We start from the raw sequence: 20,742 nt of genomic DNA on the forward strand, positions 1-20,742 counted from the left end.
GCTGCATTGTAACACGCAAGGTTCACAGACAAATACCTGTCTTCTGCTGACGTATTTCACCTCAAATACAACATGCTAACGTCATTAGCACAAGACTAAGGCATTTTGCATTGTATCAATTAGCCTAACAACTAAGGGAGTTTTTCTCTACTCATATGAATCCACAGACAACAGCAACATTTAACAAAGGTAACGTAACAAAATTGAGCTCCATTACAACTCACAGGGTTCATCAGACTAACAGCTAGCGGTCTTTCCTCTACTCATATGAAGCAAGGATAAATCAAACACAAGACTTAAAATGCTATTGTGTGGGAGCTTTTATGTCTTCATAATTTATTGTTTCTTATCTATGAAATACAAGTAAATTAAAGCTTTGTTTCCACTGAGGGCAATGGTGTTTACAAAAATAAACCGAAGGTCTTTACTGCCGCAACATTTAGTTATATTTTAGGGGAGATGCAAATCAGGCTACAGGGTAGGCTACAGTGTAGGGTACACATCTACGCAGAGCCTACACCATTGGTACAGCACTGATTCAACGCAGTGTGAACCCGCTTAAGGTGTATTCAGGTTTGACTGAGTGTTCAGTCTTTCATTAATGACGTAGCTCCCTGGGGAGCGATGACTGCTGTTTAGAGACAACAAAGTCCGAGGGCAAGGATTATGACACTGTTTGCACGGTGTCTACCATGTGAGCCCAGAGGGGCTCTGTACGCTTCACTTCAAGCTGCCTCCTCTATAAAGCTGACAGAACTTGTGCCTGAATACTTTCTAAACCAGATTGTGAAGTCATTTACACACAGTTCATTACCATTTTAGCAGTGTTTTCCATCAGGAAAGTGACCATGGAAACTTCCACATATGCAGTTTTCTCATGTGAACTCCTGAAAATATCCAAAGAATCGGGACTGGACATTGTCTGGTGTTTCTCTTTCACACATGTACCACACCACAGCAGACTGTGTCAGATGTGTTCTCACCCTCTGGAAATACTATGTTTGGTTTAAGCAAAGGATAGGGCCTGGGTAGAGTGTGCAGCAGCGAGGACATGACAGGAGGTATGCTGCGTTTGTAATTTGGTCATAAAAAACTAAGGCTCTTGCCAATCCTTCAATTTGCCTGACAATTTTGCCATGGGCCCTTAACGAAAGAAGTTCCCAAAAAATGTCATTTCCACTCAGGCATATTTGTTGGCATCTTTGTGTTAATTACTCCTCTTTGTCACCCATGGATGTTTGTACTCTAGTTTTGCGCCACAGAAACATCATCAACACACCCAATCAATCGTTGTGAATTCTTTGGACAATGACCTGCTCTATTCACACGTGGACTAAACCAGACATTACAAAGACTTTATACTAGTGAGCTGGCAGGGTAGAGTCCGTTTAATGCCAGTCAAACTGATTCGGACATTTGCATTCTCACATACATCTGTAAAAGGGATACACAGTGAAATCACAGGTATACCCTTTATTTGAGTCCGAAAGGAACAATATTCCTCAGGTTGTTATTCCTAATGAGCAGCACTTTGTCTCCATCTGCTTGACACCAAGTGTGGATCATTAATGTCACAATCAAATAGCAAGGGAAAACAAGTGTTAAGTAAGAAGGGAAAAACAATCAAGATTTTGTTTAACATGATCCAGTTTGGAGAAGGAATGTTAATAAAGACAAACTGCAGAAGAGTCAGAGGTGTGTGATCAGAACGAGTTGGTCAGCATTAAAACAGTGTCGCAACGGAGAGAGCCTGTTGTCCATCCAAAGGAACAGAATAGCATGGCAGCAAAGTTAGTAGTCAAATTCCCCAAGGACGTCTCTGCTTCAGCAAGACAGACCAATTGTATCAAATTCTTTTATTTGGGATTTTCTGTTCTTTTAGGGTGCCTCCTGAAAACTTATAATGCTGTTTGGCTTCATCATTCCAACAGGAATAATAAGCTTTATTTGATTTAGATTTCCAATTTGGTGTTTTACTCCTTTTAAAAAGGGGCACTGGGGTGTGGGCTAGGGAATAAAACAATATCTAATAGTCCTAAATACAATACTGAATGAATATATGAGCAATTGGTGTCTGTAAAAAACGTCGCTTGGCTGTTTGCTACTAACCTTTCATGTTAGGCTTGGGTTTGTCAGTTTGCTTGCCTGTGGGGGTTTGTGCCTGCTGGCCCTGGCCCCCGGAGGAGGCCCCCTGCTGGGCTGCTTTCTGTTTCAGCATGGTCCAGTCAAATGTGTAGTCATACTGGTGGTTCAGAGTCCTGAAATATATAGAAACATGTCATCAGCCTAGTATTACAGACTATCAGCTGTTTGAAACAGGTTATGTGAGAACATGAGAATAGATAAAGAATGAAGCAAGAAAAACAATGGCAGGGGGCAAGAAGCAAGAGACTGAAGGGCAAAGTCAGACAGGAAAGGGGGAGGGAAGGGAAGGAAGACAGAAAAAATACCAGGAAGCAAAGCAACATATTCATATATGATGTTGACATAGAAATCAGTCTGCACTTGATGAAGCTTGCTTTGTTTTTGCATTTTAACTACAGAAACAGTAAACAAACAGTGGAGTGAAAAAAGATTAATAACTTAATTAGCTGTTACTGACAGCGACAACCATCACTTTATTCAGCACAAGTCATGGACTGAAGCAGCCTACAATGACTTCTCTGCACACTTATCCTTACACTTTGGTTAATTCTGCCATAAGTGGCACAGGAAACAGACCTGGTATCAAGACTGGTCACAGCAAAAACTGTATGTGCACATCTTTACCTGAATAGGATGCGGAACAGTTGGCGCAGGTACATGTAGTCTGGAGCCTCCTCAAAACGCAAGCCGCGGCAGTAGTTCAGGTACATGGCAAACTCTGCTGGGAAACCCTGGAAACATGAATTCATACTTTTGAGTTGTATGGATGTGGACTCTTGTCTTTTACCACTTTCCCTGTTAAACATTTCCTTACCTTACACAGGACCTCAACAGGGGTGGACATCTTCTTCTCTGAGATCTTCTCATACTTCTGCTTCTTTGTGGCAGCCTGATGAACACACAAATACATTAAAAGGGAGATTAGCAACATACTTCCATTCAAAGGTTTCATACCCTCTGTGACACCGACAACATTCACTTTAGCAAAATAAATGCAGTATCCAAGTTACTGCTTCTGCAGCGTAACAACCACGTTGGTACCACAGCTCACCGGCTGCTATAGTAGTAGCTTAGTAATACTAGTGTTCAGTGGTATAAAACTGCATTCTGTCATGTGCATGCTATGCAAGTACAAATACCATTTTCAATATCTGCATATTGTGGCTCACCCCTCATATAACTTTGCACCTCTGGCCTGAACATGTTAAGTGCACCATTGCCCATAGTTAAGTTACAAAACAATTAAAAACTTTTACCTTCAAAGGGTCAGTTCAACCCAAAATCAAAATGACATTTTTCTCCTACTTGTAGTGCTAATTATCAATCTAGATTGTTTTGGAGTGAGTTGCATAGTGTTGGAGATATTGGCCATAGAGATGTCTTCCTTCTCTCCAATATAATGGAACTGGATGGCACCTGGCTTGTGGTGACTTAAAGTGCCAAAAAAAAATACATTTGAAAAACTCAACAGTAATGTCTCTTTTCAGAAATCATGAAACCAATTACTCACGATAATCTACAGACCTTGTGGTGAGCAGTTTCATGTAGGAACTATTTTCTTTCTACTGAACTACACCCACAAACTGTATCGCCACACAAAAGGAAGCTATTTCTACAGCCAATATCTCCAACTCTCTGCAACTCACATCAACTAGACTGATTTGATATACAACACTACAGGAAAGAGGAAAGTATGTATTTTTTTATTTAGGGATGAACTTAGGAATGCACCAACGTATCAGCTCAACATCAATATAAGCTATTATTTGCCTTGACTGCCATCAGACTATAAATAAGACAACATTCACCAGTCATCTTATTGGCATTTGTTTTTTTGTTGTGTCACATTAATTTTGTGCAAGCTAAAAGGCAGAACTCTAGACTGACAATGTCCGTTGACCCAGGGACAAGAGAATGTGTTTGGGATAAACAGATATCTTCCCCTGGATGCGTTCTGAACTCAAGGATGCAGTAAATTCACCATCAACACTACAGTGCTACATGTTAAACAGCAAATTTGTGTTGATATCAGCAGGAAGAGAACTAGTTAACATTAGCTGGTGGCCAGAACTAACTGCTGATGGAGGTCACACGTTACATTATGATGCGTTCAAGCTGTATTTAGTAAAAATGAGTAGGCGAAGGTTATCATGATGTATTATAATGTCATCTTGTAAAATGTAGTTTTTGGTGAGAAATTTGAATGACTATAGCTGTTTGAGGGAGAATTTGTTGATGTCTTCAGAGAGGGAATTATGATATATAAAGTAAAAAACATTTGAGGCATTTGAAAAACATGTTTTTAATGTGAAGTTACATTTAAAGTTTTTTTTTAATAAATGTGTATAAATGTGGGCCAGAATGCAACAGTTGCTGCATCCCTAGTCCCTTTAACTAAAAAAAAAAAGTATAAACCACTTACAGCACAACACGTATCTACAAGGGTTTATAAAGTGTATACAAGTGTTAATTAAAATGAACAAAAATAAAACAAACTTTAAAAAGCAACACACAAGACAGAAGACAGTTTGAGACTAGAGCCAGATGAAGACCATTTACAGCCAAAGTCAGTTATACCTTTAATCCTTGCCACGGCAGACTGGTTCTGTTGAAATACATCAGCACGTAGCCTAGTGACTCCATGTCGTCACGGCGACTGCAGACAACAAGAATATTAGTCGTTGAGAACAGAGACGGGACATCATTGGTTTGATTTCTAGAAAAAACTGACCCTTTGCCAAGTCCCGCCCCTCAAACGCAGACTGGCCAATCATAGCATAGCCTCGGTCAGCTCTGACAAGGTTTCGACAACTACGCAGCTGACCCTCATGCAATCGTTGGAGATTTTCTTCATTTTTAAGCTGGTTTTGTAGATTTCAAACTAACGTTGAGCCTGGCGCATGTCATGTAATGATGATACCCATTCTCTGGAGAGTTTGGACAGATATGTGGGGATCAGATCAGGTCCAATCAAATTCTGTTAGGGGAGCAGCTGTTTGCGAGTGAAAGCAAACTTGTATACCCAGCACAATGGAATCTTAGGTTTTGGTGAACTAAAACCCTTTGGCATGAGTATGAAACAAGACATCAGATGACATAATTTTGGGGTTTGGGAGAGACAGACCGACATTTTTCAACATTTTAACACATTTTTCGATAAAATGATTAGTCGACTAATCGAAGAAATAATTGACAGATTAGTCGACAATGAAAATAACTGTTAGTTACAGCCCTAATATATAGTCCAACAGTGCTCCTAATTAACAGTCCAGCTCCAAAAATAGAAAATCACAATGTGGCGGCAGATGTTTTTATCATGGCAGGCCAACACATATAAATGAATGTGTAGGAAACATGTAGCTACTAAAGGTATAGCCTACTGAATGTATAGTCAGTCTGCTTTTGCTTACTCTGCTTTACAGAACAGTGAAGGGAACAACAACTTGATGGACCATCACAAAGGGGCAGGGCTTAGCAAAGGGTCAATAATCTTGCCAAGAAAAAAAAAGAAAAAAAGAAGAAGAAGGGGGGTGGGGGGTGGAGGGGGTGTATAGAAAATAAATAAATAATATTAAATGTGTGCACAGACCTCTGTTCAATGCCCAGGTGTGCATTGATGGAGGCATAACGTGCTGTGCCGGTCAGGTTCTTGTCTTCTCTGTAGGGGATGTGCTGTCGTGTTCGGTTGTCTCGGTACTTCTTCGCCAAACCAAAGTCAATAAGGAACAACTGACAGAGAGGGAGAGAACACATGGTGGTTATCTGTCAGTGACACTCCACAGAGCAATGACAATTCAAAAGTTAAGTCAGCCATTAAGATGCATCAAATTACATACATTCTTCACTTTAAAACGGGGAAAATTAGTCCTGCTGTAAACATAGATGCTGAAAACGTTATTTCATTGATTGAGGAGATCCTTGTGGCACACTGACATGCACAAGGAGAAATGGTCGTATCAACAACTGCATCCCTACAAAATAAAGTCACTTCTTAAAGTTTTAATGTGGTAATTGTATTCTTACACCATAGTAAACTTCCAGATGTGCTCTGTGAAAGCTGCATCAGATGTGCTTTTACCTCCTCTCATACAATATGATAGTGACAGTGCATTGTTTACTTAAAATCATTTAAGAACCTTTTAAGATGTTGTAAGAAAAAAAAGGTATATAAATTGAAGTTTATTATTTCATTACAACACACTTTTGTCATTAAGCTGTGAGAACACACTTAAATGTTCAATAGCTGAAAAAAACATATTTAGTGCAGAGGCTACGAAAGACGGTCATTAACATGTGATTTCTGCATATAAAAGATTCAGCAGTGGAATACAGTCAGCAATGAGCTGATATATTGTATGATCAATACTGCGGTTGCTCAATTTTACAGTCAACTCATCAAGCTGCCCAGTTTCAATTTCGTATCATGTGTTGGATGACTTACTTATCCAGTTAAGCAGCTACACTCCAGTCTGCCCTTTTGTTGGACCCTCTGACAATTATGCCACTTACTTACAGTCCAATTTTGAGAGGCTGTGTTACATAAGTAACAGTGTTGCAGAGTCAGAGCTTTTCCATCAAAATGACAGATGCCATCTGTAATTCTAAATGGCTCGTACACTAAAGCACAGTAAACATCCAAGGTATACTCTGTCATCATGCCCAAGTTGAACACGTCATGAACAAACAGACTGGAAAGATACACTACACTCACCCAAACCTTACTGTGTGTGTGCGCTAACTGCTAATCTCAAAATCTAGATAACCAGGCTATATATTGGCTTTCCTGACCAAAAACACTATCATATGGATTCTGGGATCAGTAGCAAGAGCATTGGTTTCAGCATTACAGGAGGTCGACAGGACAATTAGCCAGCTTATCCATCTGCATGCTTCCTCAATAGTTAAAGGGGACCTATTATGATTTTCCTTATTATTTCTGTTATAACACTACTGTTACATTGTCAGATGTTCATATCAAAACTAGCCCAACTTTCAAATAATGAAGTAAATGTATGTAGCAGTAATCCCCTTTAGTAAAAACAATACTCTGTTTCCATTGTTTTTTTTTCTTTGACACCTGATGTCAGCTTGTGATGTGATGGTCATCTGCTCCAGGCACAATACTCTAAGTGTTCACATTATGTAACCTACACTGTTGCATGTAGCTACATGCTAACATTAGGGAAACATGTAACCTTATTTGCTGATGTTAATTTCTCCCTGATTTTGGATCAGACTCCTGCTAAAAAATGTCCGGCTGTATTAAGAAGCTTTTATTGCTGATTTTCATGGTATAAAAGAGAAACTATTCTCCATTACAAACATTCCACAGCTGCAGTGACAGTGCAGAGAAACCAAGATGCAGCAGATCTGGAAACACTGACTAATCAGAGCAGACTGGGCTTTTGGGAAGGGGGCTTAAAGGTCCAGTGTCTAGGATTTACAGACATTTAGCAGTGAGGTTGAAGAATTGAAATGTCTCTTGTGTGCCAAATATCTAGGAGAACTATGGCTGCCAACAAGAAATCAGAAAACATGTAAATGCAAATGGCCTTATCTAAAGCCGTTTGTGGCTAGTGTGGAAACATGCTGGACAACATGGAAGAGAACACGCTCTGTATGTAGATATCAACGGCTCATTCTAGGGCAACAAAAACATGATGATTCTTTGTTTCAGGTGATTATACACTAATGAAAACATGGTTATGAACACTGTATGCCATTTCTGCCAACAGATGCCCCAAAATCGTACACACTGGTCCTTCAAAGAAACGGGTGCAAAGTGAAGCCTTGTCAGACAGGGTAAGTACAGGTGTTATAGCACAGACAGTATGAGGAAACTATAGTGTTTTTTCAAACACTAAAGCATGTAAACATGTTTTAGTAGAAACTTTAAATAAAAGTATAAACCTAACAATGAGCATAAAAGGTCCCCTTTAAGACAGGCCCTGTTGTCCTATAACCAACAGCTAGTCAATGTTTGCCAGAGCCTCACTGTGAGAAGCAATGTGTTACTGGTGTAAATTAAGTCCAGAGAACACACCTCTGCAGAGAAGTCTTGACAGGTCAGCCAGTTCAATTTAATTTTATAATGAAATGTAATACACCACCATCCAGGTTTCATGCTATTCAGACTGATATTAAAAACACAGCAGCCCTTGGTCAACATAAGGTAGGGCTGTCAAAATTGCTCAAAAATGACGTTTGAATATTCCTTCTAAACATAACTCATAGGTTCAAACCATTCAAATTTTTTTTTTTTCTGCATTATGTCCACAATAGGGCAAACTAATACAAGGAAACATACTTGTATATGTATTAATACAAGGAAACATAACTACTTGTAGGTATTTTTATTTCAACATAAACGTCTTTGAAAACATTTACATACCTACACATTAAAACACATAAAACAATTATCTATAACATTACGTTATAAACGACCGCAGACCTCTTGCTCACCCCCCCCTCTCTGACCCATCAGGCCACACCGCCCGCGGAAGCGCTGCGAAGAGCCTCAAAGCGAAGCCAGTTTCCTTTTGGCGCCCATGTTAACCGATTGTGTCATCCACACCGGAGCGCAGCTCCATGGCCAGCTCGTGCCCCGCAGCGATCGTTTCGGCGTCTGGTCTATTTTCTGCGCGAGCCGCGATGTGTCAAGCTGGGTGAAGGAGACAACAGCTGGGAGCAGAACCGCTTGTCGACCAGCGTGGAGAAATGCGCGTCTGATGTGAACGGAAGTGCGCTTCGCAGCACGGCTCGCGCGAGAATTTCGGTGTGCTGCGCTGCGCTGCGCTTCACAGCACTTCCGCGGGCGGTGTGGCCCTGGCGTTATGCAGTGCGTTCAGTGCAGCGGCCCAGACCAACGCCCACTCGCAAAGAGGACAGCTGCGTTGGTGTTTTTTTCCCTCCACAATCGAATATCAATTTTCACATTCGAAGGTCCATTTTTTTTTCTCAAATTCGAATTTAAATTCGAATTTAGAATATTCGTCGACAGCCCTAACATAAGGTCTATACAATCTCTACAACAGGTGCAGTTAGTGATTGTTTTCATCATCTTCTACCTGAATTCAACCCATATGAATGTCAGATCTCACAATAGTGTTTTATTAATCTGTCATACACATGCCTTGATAACTAAACAGGATGCGCCATGTTCTTTGCAGACATGTGCGACATGTCTGTCTTGGTCAACTGAAATTCTACCTACTCTTCAACCAATCGATTGGTCAATGGGGGAAAAAGATCAGCACGTTATCTCTAGATGAACTAAATCTGCCACAGTGTACTGATTGTGCTCTACCTGGTTGCGCTGTGTGTCCATCAAAGCTTTTTTTCTCAGGGCAAGTTAACTCTGTTCAGGCAGGTGGAAGGCCTCATTTGAAAAATAAATGTAAATTATCTGACAATAAACTGCACACTGTAATGCTTTTCCAGTTGCACTGTGTGCGTGAGTCTGTCTAATTACCAAGGGCTGAACAGGACTGATGAGAAAAAGCTGACATATTGGACACTATAGAAGGTAACTCTGGGGTTGATGATGTCACATACAACAAAACATTACTAATGTTAAATATCTCTGTAACGCTGCATGCAAGAGAGAGACTTATTATTTTTAGCCCAGTAGCTAATGTTAGCCATTGTGCCTCTCCAACAAGGGCTCCGGTGTGATCCTATTCCTCTCAGAAACTTGATAATCCGACCTAATACGGCCTTATTTAAGTAACACCAGCAACTGTCTGACCAATGAGAATTTGGTTGGACAAGAGCATATCCACCAACCAACAGACCAATCAAACAGACTGGAACAGCCCTAAGAGTCTTTTTATACCAACCTGACACCCGGACTTCTATTGCCATTTAGTTAAAGTAGAGAATATCCTAAATATTGATGTGACATCCTACACTGAAGCAGAAAGCAATAAAACCCAACTTAAAGACATCAAATGACTTGCAACCCTAATAGGTACTACCAAAGGGAATACAACCAGAAGTGAATCAGAAACTGAAAAATCCCCTGTCCTCAAAGTCTATACATTATGACAGAGCAACCCAATTGAAAGAGCCTTTCAAACACATTGAAGCTACCACAACGTGGAAACTAAGACAATGTTATACTGCCACTTTAAACAATACATGGAAATTCCTAGTCTGTGCACACTGTAACAAGCTACAACCAAATGTGACCATACCAGACAATCTGGAATAGCAGCTCACACATGCTTTCCAATTCTGGTAAATTCAGACAAACTACAGGTTCGAACTGACTTTATATATCAGATTTCAGATGCGCATCCTTTCCAGTGCATTATCTTTTACAACTGTCAGATGAGTCATTACTCATTATGCAAGCTTCTTCAGCAAAATATTTACTTATCTGCATTTAAATGTGCACTTGCAGTTACTCTCAAGCCCAGAAGGAAATTAGGCTTTAAAGTATCTGTAATTTAGCATTGCTAAGTTGTATTTACAGTTCTGCCAATGGGTACTTTCGTTTGTAAAATTTCACAAACACATAATGTAACAAACCAATGAAATTTATTAAATAAAAAAAAAAATATATATATATATATAAATATATATAAATATATATAAATATATATATATATATATACATATATATATATATATAAATAAAGAAAACAGAAAATCCAGTTATCACTTTACAGACTGAAACAAATACAATTTAGGAAGGAGAACTCAATCATAATCAACCCATGTTTGGACAGCAGAAGCAGAAGCAGCCAATGTGAGAGGCTAATTCCTGGTAAAGCATGTGATATTTACATTGGCCTGAGAATAGTCTTAGGAACCTTGAGGGGAAGAAAAAGATTGTGGTTAAGCTTGTTGCACAACTATCTAAAATTTACTAGTATCCAGCTGCATACTGAAGCCCCTAAACAAATGCGAGACACATGCCCTTATGACACCCATGGAAAATTAGACTGCAAATCAAGTAAAGCTGAGCTGGTCAAAGACATTTCATTTTTAAAAAAGAATAAAGTCCTTTAACATTCTGGCGGTTATCAGTAATCACCCTTAAATCACGTAAATCTGAACATTTTCATATAAAGTAGATGTACAGTTAAAATGGTGCCTTGGTTTAGGTGGGCTGGCAGAGGATTACACAAAATAGGCAAACCATTTATTTTACAAGGGAAAGTTACTCAAACTTGATGAGGCAGCATCTCTTTTTATCTTTGTAAGTTACATGACACTTTCACCTTAATAATTTTCATTTGAAGATTGGTATACATTAGCTAGACACACATTTTACATAAAAACCTGTGTTTAAGTTAGTTAAATTTCTATTATTGCTGATCTGATTTCTTTCACTTGCTTGCTTTAAACAACCCAGCACTTTCATAAATGGGATATTCTTTTATTTCATACACTGCCTTCCAGCTGCTCTTTTTTGATGTTCTCAATGTTTCTCACAAGAATACAGATGAGACTGCTTTCTAATTTCTAGCCTTACACTGTGAAATACCCTGCCACTGGCTATCAGAGTGTGAGCCACACGCCTTTAAGACACCCATTGCTTGGCCTTTTCAAAGGAGTTGTTTCAGCGTTGCTGTTTGTTTGCTTTGTGCTACTACCAAACATTTTATTGATTTTTTTCTTGCTCTGGCTGAGATTTCATTGAAGGCGGCTTGCAAATAGATAAATAATGTATACATATTACATACCATATAAAACTGTTCTGTGGTGCTATATATTATCATTATTATTGTCAACTGTAAGTTGTCTCAAAACATTCTTGTCATTAGTGAGCTTTTCTGTTTCCCTTTAAATGGGCAGCATATTGGGTTTGTATTCAAAAGTAGGATTGCCAGTTAAACTTCAGTTCTTGGGGCCACTCTGCTTTGTCCAGCCTGCTATCTAATAATATAAGGATCAGGTCCAATCAAGTTCAATACTGCCTTAGCTCTGAGATCAGGTTTGATTATGGTTTAATATAAATAACTACAGAGTGAAGCATTGCTTCCACTGAGTTAAATGCCTTCACTACTATCAGGCCAAACATCACATTAAAATGACAGGAACTGGCTTTTCATGTCGGCAAGAAGCCATCCGAGCCACGATTAGAAGGACTGGGACACCTCATTACAACAAACAGGGACAACAGCTACTTCCTAGGCAATGCTGATGGAAAATTTGCTTTCCTCTCCCACTGTACTGAAGTGCACACTGGGTGGAGGAGTACATACATTGAGTATTATGAGTGCGAGATGGGTGCTGGTGGTCTGATTCACTTTTAACAGGTGTAGTTAGATATGATTGCAAAGCGACAACTGCTGTTGTGAGGCAGCTGGTGTTGTGGTAAAGGTCACACCTGGTTTAATCCTGAGAAAGATGGGTCCTGAGAAGAGCTAACAGCCAAGCTTCTTTTCCTCTTCCCCACTGACGAGTCTAAACACTAGGGCAGACAGTAGAGGGGCAGGGGTCAAAATCACACAGCCTCTATCCACCTTCAGTCACAGTTAGCATGAGTACAACAAGCACTTCTGGTTGCACCCACACGTTTTTCTCCCTTTGATACAACTAACAGTGTCCTGTACAGCGAGGATAGGACCTCCTTCTGTACATACAAGGCTGGACCTACACAGGCAGTAAAAATCCACTTTAAATCTTTGTGGTACAGATATGATCATTCTGGCCATCAGTCTAGAAGAAACCACATGACTGTGGTTTTCTTCTGTCAGGACAACCGTGGTAAGATCAACCCTGTACAACAAGCCAAAAGTGTCTCTGGAAACATGGACATGTTGAAACTTAAGTATCGTGTCCGACCGTAACAATAAAGGCCAGTGCAGACAGGCAACACCATGGCTCAGAAAAGACCTGGGGAGGGGGGGTGTCACCAGCAGATAGTAAAGAGCCCATGGTTGTCCATTCTCCACCAGCAAAACAAATTGTGCCTATAAAATATCTGCTAACACAGAAGCTTTAACAGACCCCTGGAGGGTGAAGTTGATATTGTTTACAGGCCATCACTAACATAGGGAGACTTCCTGCATCTTGTTTACATGAATATCATCAATCACATACAGCTAAACAGACATGACGAGTTAAAACTGTATCAGAGTTCAGATAATGCTGGAGAAAAATGGGTAATAAACCATCTGTAAATGATGCCATTGACTATCTTACACTAACAACCACCTGTATCACAGTATGTCTTCTGGTGTACTCAAGACGCACTGACTCAACTGCTCTCTCTCATCTGTCACTGTAGCCTTTTTTACACAGAAATCGTGCTATAGATCTGCTACAAAGTCCCTTCTTTATGCCACCTTTAATTTTTTACACAGAACCAAACAACTGCAGCATCACGCCACTACAGTGTGTGATTATAAACTGCATGCCAGTATCATGGAATCAACAGAGGCTTAATGGGGGTCACACATAACGCCACAGCATCGACCTCTAGTTTGACCTAAAATATACCTGTCAGCAGCATTTATGAATAATAGCAATGGCAAAACATTGCAATAATAATTTAGCATCCCTGTTATACGGTGGCTGATTTTGTCCTCTGCTCATAGGTAAGGAGCTCCTGGACCTTATTGTTTTCCCACTTTGCAGATATTTACGGCCACTGTTCTTCTTTGAGTTAGCTGCTAACTGCTTTCAACAACTTTTTTAAATTTCCCGTGGTGGGCCGCACACATAACATTGTCAAAATGTCACACCAGTCCTGCGGCTGTCCTGTTTATACAGACACCATTTCAGTGCTGTTTCCACCTTACATAGCAGTTATAACGTTAAGAAAACTCCCCCATTCCACAATTGTACCTTATATACAGCACGTCCTGCCTTTAACAGGCAGTGTAAAAAGTGCTTATGATGGACCAAAGCTCCCTGGATACACTTAGTTGAGATTCTGTGCTGGTTTATTGCCAAGCTCATTAGTAGGGCTGTAGTCAACCAAAGAAAATCTTGGTCGACTGAAATCGTACATAATTTTCAACTAATCGATTAGTCGTGGGAAAAAAATAATCTGCATGTTATTTTTACTTCTGCGGTAGTGTGTCTGTGTGACTCTGCAGTTACACCTTTCACAACGCTGTTTTGAAAACACCCCCATTTTCACAGGTAACTTAGCCTGTCCCTCCTGCTGCAGGAAATAATGGATTCATCCTGGAAAGCTGTTGATGTAGGTCTTTTCTCCTTATGAAAGTAACACGACGATTATTAAACCAATGAGAATTTGGTCAGACGAGAGCATATCGACCAAATAATAAACCAGGAGACTACAGCCCTACAAATTAGCATTTTAGAAACCAATTGTTCAATACTGTTCCCACATGCTCTATACTGGAGTGCAAATTACTACTACAAGTACTTGTGTAGTTACACAGGTTACACGATAGGCTATGGAACAATGCTACCCCAACATGAGCAAACTCAGATTCAGGACAAAGTGTCTCTACCAAGACAAGCCTCTGCTCTGCATTACCACATTTCTTGCCAAATCAAAAAATGTAGGTCGTTGCACTACTATGGTGCACAATCCCAGAACAATTTTTACTAAGTTACACTATTAACTCACAGTTTTACAGTGTCAACTTTGCTGAGTAAAACAGAGCCCCATAATATCTGAAACATGAACTGGTGCTTTACAAAGCAAGCATGTGAGAACCAAGCCGTACTCAGCCCTAGCCTCGTCTGACTCACAGGATGTACACGATGGCTTTAAGCCTGCCATTGGCCAGCTATTTCAGCCCCACCCACTAACTGCTGCTGTTTTGCCAGGGCACGGTCGTATCTTGGGCTTAGCGCCACCCAGGTCAACTGTGATTGGTTTAGAGAGAAACAAACAACTCAGAGCATTTTTCCCCTCAAACCAGAATGGTAATGGGTGCCTGCAGACCTTTCTGCAGCACTGACAACACTGTGGCGATAGGTCGGGCTACACGAGACTAGCCCTTGACCAACCTGAGCCCGAGATGTACTAGATACAATCAAAGTATTTTGTAAACACCTTAAGAGTATGTGAGACAGAATGGGCAGCACAACCATATCTTTTTAAAAGCAAGAGAGTACAAAAACTCACATCTTGTTTGCCATTTTTCTGCCATGCTAACTTTCGGAGGTAAACACAGCAGTATGCTTACTACAACTCAAGGGCTTCAACTAGCGGTGGGCGATGTATTGGATTTCAGTAGCTAATGATGTGCAATATGGCAGATGACCATATCATTACATTGAGATATTCATTGCACATTTCAATATCTTATTTATGCATTAAAAGAAGGACATGTTTATGTGCAGGAGACTGGCTCTTCCTCTCTCGTGAACACACACAGACCACACCCAATCTTGATTTCATGTCAGTTGGAGGATGATCTTAGAAGAGGTCTATCATCTGGAGGTGGTTTCATTTCAGGAGGGCAGATGTGGAACAGACTACTATCCTCTGCACAATATTCCACAAAATGACGTGCCACAAATCTGATCCAAAAAATGGTCAAACTATTCCCCATGTTGTTTGCGGAATGTAAATATACTAGGCATTATTGTGAGAGCATGTATGAGCTGACTTAAATATAAGGGCAAAATTCTGGTGAAAATTCATAGGCAATTTCACATTCATTCAGTAAGTCAGTCATTCAATAATAAAATACATATTTAAAACACAATTAAATAAAAAATAATAACTACTCCCTGCAGATTGTTTTTCATAGAAAAATTGAATTTTTTTGTGTGAATAACTAGTAGAAATTGACAAAAGTGAACATATTTCCACAGACCCATTTCACTTCAAAATGACAGTACCCTAGCTCAGAGAATCACTCAGACACTATCAAGATATTCTGATGTAGAATTTCAAAATTAAAGCCCTCTAAAATGTCACATACAAGTTGTTTTCCTCTAGATGCAGATCAAGAAGAATCACATTGGTAAGATCTTCCCCCTTAAAAGGTTAAATTGAACAATTATGTTACTTTAGAGAACAGATGAAAATATAGATATCATACACTGCAGCAAAGGCTAAAAATATTGAGGTATATTTTTTATCAATATCACCCAGCCTTAACAGTAACACATGAACAGTTGCATGCTGACTACATATTATTCAACTGTTAATACAGTTGAGAGGCAACACTGGACACAATGGTACTGAACAGTATCATGTTGCCCTGAGCAAAATATCAGCACTAGCACTCATGAAGCTTTAAAGATGTTAATAGACAACTCTTCACAATACATAAAAGTAAAAACTGGTTTATGACCACCCATGCAAGGTTTTTGGAGAATGTTAGTCCAACATGTTGTCTAAGACTTTTTATTTAAGTTAAATTCATTATAAACATATTAATTTAAAAATCTACGATTGCTTTATGCACCAAGAATTCAAGACAAATTACTATGAAAACAACTGTGAAAGTAAAAAACAACGTTTAGCATATTTGATACCCAAGGATTAATTAAGAAATGCTCTGTTTATTTCAAACTTTGATAAAATCAAACAATAAGCATTGTATTGCTAATCAAACCAACACCATGAGTTCCCTCTACATTTTGCAGTGGCAGAATGTTCACACAAGCAAAATGTTTTTGCTCCAACAATATGCATAGACACCACAGCCTGCAACTGCTCAAAACTGTCATGTGATTGCAGGATGCATTATCTGTTTGCTACTGCAGTCAAGGTGGTTTCACTGGAACTATGTTTACTGCTATTTTCAGGAATTTTTTGTCTAACACTTATGTGATACACAAATTCTGTCCTTTGGCATGGACATTAAAATTAATGTTAAAATTCCCCTCTAAGCACAAGTGTGGAGACACTCAAGCTGCAACAGTTCCTCATTCATTCATTAATAGTATGTGACAAACTACGCTTTTAACCAGTCTTCATTGAAATCTGAGCAGACTTATATTGCCTGTTTTCTGGTACACAATGACAACCTCACTATCACTATCATGTCAGGGCCCTGACTACACCAAACAGTCCTTGAAAAACTCCAAAAAGAAGAAGGATCCAAGACACTTTTCTAGCAAAACAGTTTAAAAACCTTTAATCAGTAGCTATTTCTCAGTGAAGTACTAAAAACAGACAATGCTGCTACATGTTGAGTTAAAACACCTATGCGTAGCAGCACATCTAGCCTTCTTCAGGGTGCGTCCTTTATTCCTTAATAAACTGCTGCCAACAATAGCCAACTGATCAAAAGCTTTGCACAAACTCACATCCCTACCTAAGGTACTGAAACCTGGCATTTAACAGGCCCTAGCACTTATTATTCAAGACCGTCGTATTTTCAAGCTCCAACCTTACCGGTTCTGCTCTTATAAAATTGGGAAAATGGATATCCTATTTATTTAGGCTCTTATGTTGCAGCTCATATTCCACCGACTGTATTTCTAATTTGATAAACACATTTTTGCTATTCCCAATCCAGAAGAGAGATCTGTCTTAAAAGTGCACACACACACACACACACACACACACACAGAGCCCACAAGGAGATGAAAGCAACCATTAGTCAGCTAATTGTCTCAAAATGGGTGCAATATCAATAAATACATTCTGAAATGCTCAGACCATCATTTGAACTGTAGTTCAGAATTTAGAGACACTATAAAGCAAGTGATTTCTGTTCTTTGTTTATCTAAAGAACCATCAACAGTACCATTAAAGTACAAAATTGATAAGCAGTATTGGGTGATGTAGTTGTACTGTTAAGTTCTTAACAATACCCATTCCTAACCTCAGGTCCTCTGTTAACACTGTCATGTGACCACACAACAAAGACCCTAGCCAACAGCCTGCCGATGGCTAACCTGCATGTACATTCTGTGCCTGAGTGTGAAAAGGCTCTTAAAATAAGCATTTTGACTTGTGTTTAAACTTCGAATTGCACACAGTACGCTCTCATTTGCTTAAAGATGGACTAATACTACTGTGTCATGATATACAGTAGACCCCTCTCGAATACATGAAAGTATTTAAAAAAAAAAAAAAAACAATCCACAAGAAGTAATTTAATAAATTCAGCTTTACAACTGTAAAGTGACCTATCTGTCAAATTCATCATTTGATGTTCTCCATTGATTTTTGGAATGCAATAATCCTCAAAACAGTTAAGTTAAAACAGTTCCATTTTATTAGCCTGAACCCTAGCTGTCATCAAACGAACATCAAACAAACAGAGCTAGACTGCACTGTCAGGGATAAAAGAGTGGCTGCAGCAAGCCTGTCAATTCCAACGTCAATAAGCGAAACATCAGTGGAGGTTGGGCTGTGGATGCACACCTGCTGTGGAGCAGAGGATGCATTCTTTGAAAGCTGGTAAAATACACATCCCATGCTTGAACTTAACCAGACGTTGCCTGTCTGCAAGGGCTCACAATAATGGGCACAAAATATTCTACTTTAATTTCAGGCAACTTAATTATACACACCTCTGACCAGACGCAATAAAAATGACATCACAAGAAGACAAAACCGCTTGAATATTTGTTTTGTGTGGGTAGCTGGAGAACCAACATCATCATCCAGAATGTAGATCAGTTCTTCAGCAAGAATCCAGTACACAGAAACTGGGATACACCCTGCAACTATTACACTACATTAATAATTTGTCTACATAATGATGAGGAAATTACATAATTTAAGAAATTTTGTTTCCATAACTAGGCCCTTAATCTTATCATTTTGGCCATCATTTCTATTTCCTACAAAAGGTAAAACTTTGTAATATATGACCTGCTATGTTGAAAACCAAATACAGGATCACACACAAAAAAAAAAAAAAAAATCACTGGTGAATTGGATGAGATATTTTGTTGAAGATAATTCATCTTTTTGTTTTGGCATATTAGTGTGGATGGCAAACTTTGACCAATAATTTGCAAACACTATGAGAACGAGTAAGTGTGTGCTTGAGGACTGTCTTTATCATATAAAAACTTTAGAAAAAAAATGCAGGGGCTTTTAAAGAAAACACACTTTTTACAGAACTAGTGTAGACTGGCTAAAAGTGTCTGTTTACCAAAATACACACAAACGTTTTCTCAGTTCAAACAGTGTCACCCAAATAATCCTTAAAGTGTTTATGTAGTTTTCTTTAGGTATGAAAAGAGCAAGTGCAAAATGAATGAGAATTGATGCTAGGGAACTGTTGTCTGACTTCTTAAGTCTACTTTGGATTTCAGAAATGATCATTGAGTCTGTTATGAGTATTCTATCCTTAACATATGTAAAGTCATAGCATTTGAACAAAGGGGTGACCTCCCTTCACTACCAATATCCTACCTGTCTAGAAGCTGCATGTTAAAATAGACTAAGATGACATTTTATTTACACTGTTTCTCCATCTTCCAATATTCTACAAAACTAAGTATCTAATTGTTCCCTGCATTGTGATACTGTTATCATCATGGGCAAAAATGTTATGATAGCATATCCTGAAAAACCCTTGTACTGCCAGTCCAGTGACTGACATTTGTTCTATTTTATTGCCAATCATGGGGCCTACATTTTTACATGAGATGCCATCTTTGCCATTTAATAATGAAGGAGCTGTTGCAATTTACCAGCTTTTGTCATCTTTGTTAATACACTGAGCCAAAAGTTTGGAATTACATATCATAGCATAGAATTACTACTTTCTGTCAGATAACTCTGTTCAAAATTAGTTATTCACATGAAACGTTTTGTGTAGGTTTATTTTTCATTGTGTAACTTTATTTTTGGCCAAAAATTCTGGGGGAAAAAAAAAAAAAAAGTTCCATCCTCAAACTTGCCTTTCATTTGGTTCTATAAGGTTCTACCTGCAAAGCACCAATCAGTGATCGGAGAGAACAAAGGACAACAAATGTCAGGTTCTAGACGACACCTTAATGCTCTTTGGCTGAGTTTTAAAGGACCTGACAAGATCATGGAAATGTGTGAAACCTGGTGTATTGAAACGTCACGACTTATTTTACTACAGACACTGTAAATGACACCATTGCAGATGCAAACTAAGATGGGAGTTGTTCTTTACTTGTTTGAAATGTGGAAAGCTGATTTTGACTTACTACATTCAAGAAAAATGATGATAACTTGATAGGTTTTGCCTGCATTTCTGCTGAGTAATAGAGCAACCAATCATAACTGTTGACCCTGTTCCCAGAGGTTGACTGACAAGCCAATGTCATCCTGAAGTAAATACACCATGAAATAAGAGACCTTCAGAGAAAAAAAAAACATCTGAAATGAGATCAATAAAAATAGCCAATCTACTGATACTCCGTATAAGGCAAAAGTTAATTATTTGCCTACTTATTCATTTAGGAAAGGTATTTTTGTTTTTTATTTGATATTCATTTATCTAATATATTTCATCAGTTAGCTATTCATGTCACTGAAAATGTATCAATTAATAATTTCTTTGTCTACTCCAGTGTTTCCCATACATTCATTTATCTGTGGCGGTGCGGCACGAATAAATTATCTCCGCCACATATAGATTTTTCTGCTTTTGGCGCTACCTGTTCGACCTCGCTCATAAACACATTATAATGGGACTCGCTGTCTGTGAATGTAGCTTGTCGTTACAATTCCGGTGCAATAGGTGGCGGTATGCATCGTAAAGA

General features: G+C 39.0%; 1 protein-coding gene across 4 annotated transcripts in view; it reads right to left on the reverse strand.

Annotated features, from left to right (window-relative positions):
* The window catches only part of csnk1a1 (casein kinase 1, alpha 1), a 43,459-nt gene that overhangs the window by 8,305 nt on the left and 14,412 nt on the right, over positions 1 to 20,742 (reverse strand). Inside the window, exons 5-10 of one of the 4 annotated variants that reach the window (XM_050043148.1) lie at positions 12,485 to 12,568; positions 5,735 to 5,874; positions 4,723 to 4,801; positions 2,960 to 3,034; positions 2,770 to 2,876; positions 2,146 to 2,258 (exon numbers count right to left, since the gene is read on the reverse strand). In XM_050043148.1, the coding sequence (XP_049899105.1) occupies positions 2,146 to 2,258; positions 2,770 to 2,876; positions 2,960 to 3,034; positions 4,723 to 4,801; positions 5,735 to 5,874; positions 12,485 to 12,568 (598 nt within the window). Of the gene's footprint in view, positions 1 to 2,104; positions 2,259 to 2,769; positions 2,877 to 2,959; positions 3,035 to 4,722; positions 4,802 to 5,734; positions 5,875 to 12,484; positions 12,569 to 20,742 lie in introns of those variants that run through there. The other 3 variants (XM_050043146.1, XM_050043147.1, XM_050043149.1) reach the window with 3 other exon arrangements.

The sequence above is a fragment of the Epinephelus moara genome, chromosome 4 (assembly GCF_006386435.1).
Source record: "Epinephelus moara isolate mb chromosome 4, YSFRI_EMoa_1.0, whole genome shotgun sequence".
Taxonomy (NCBI): Eukaryota; Metazoa; Chordata; class Actinopteri; order Perciformes; family Serranidae; genus Epinephelus; species Epinephelus moara.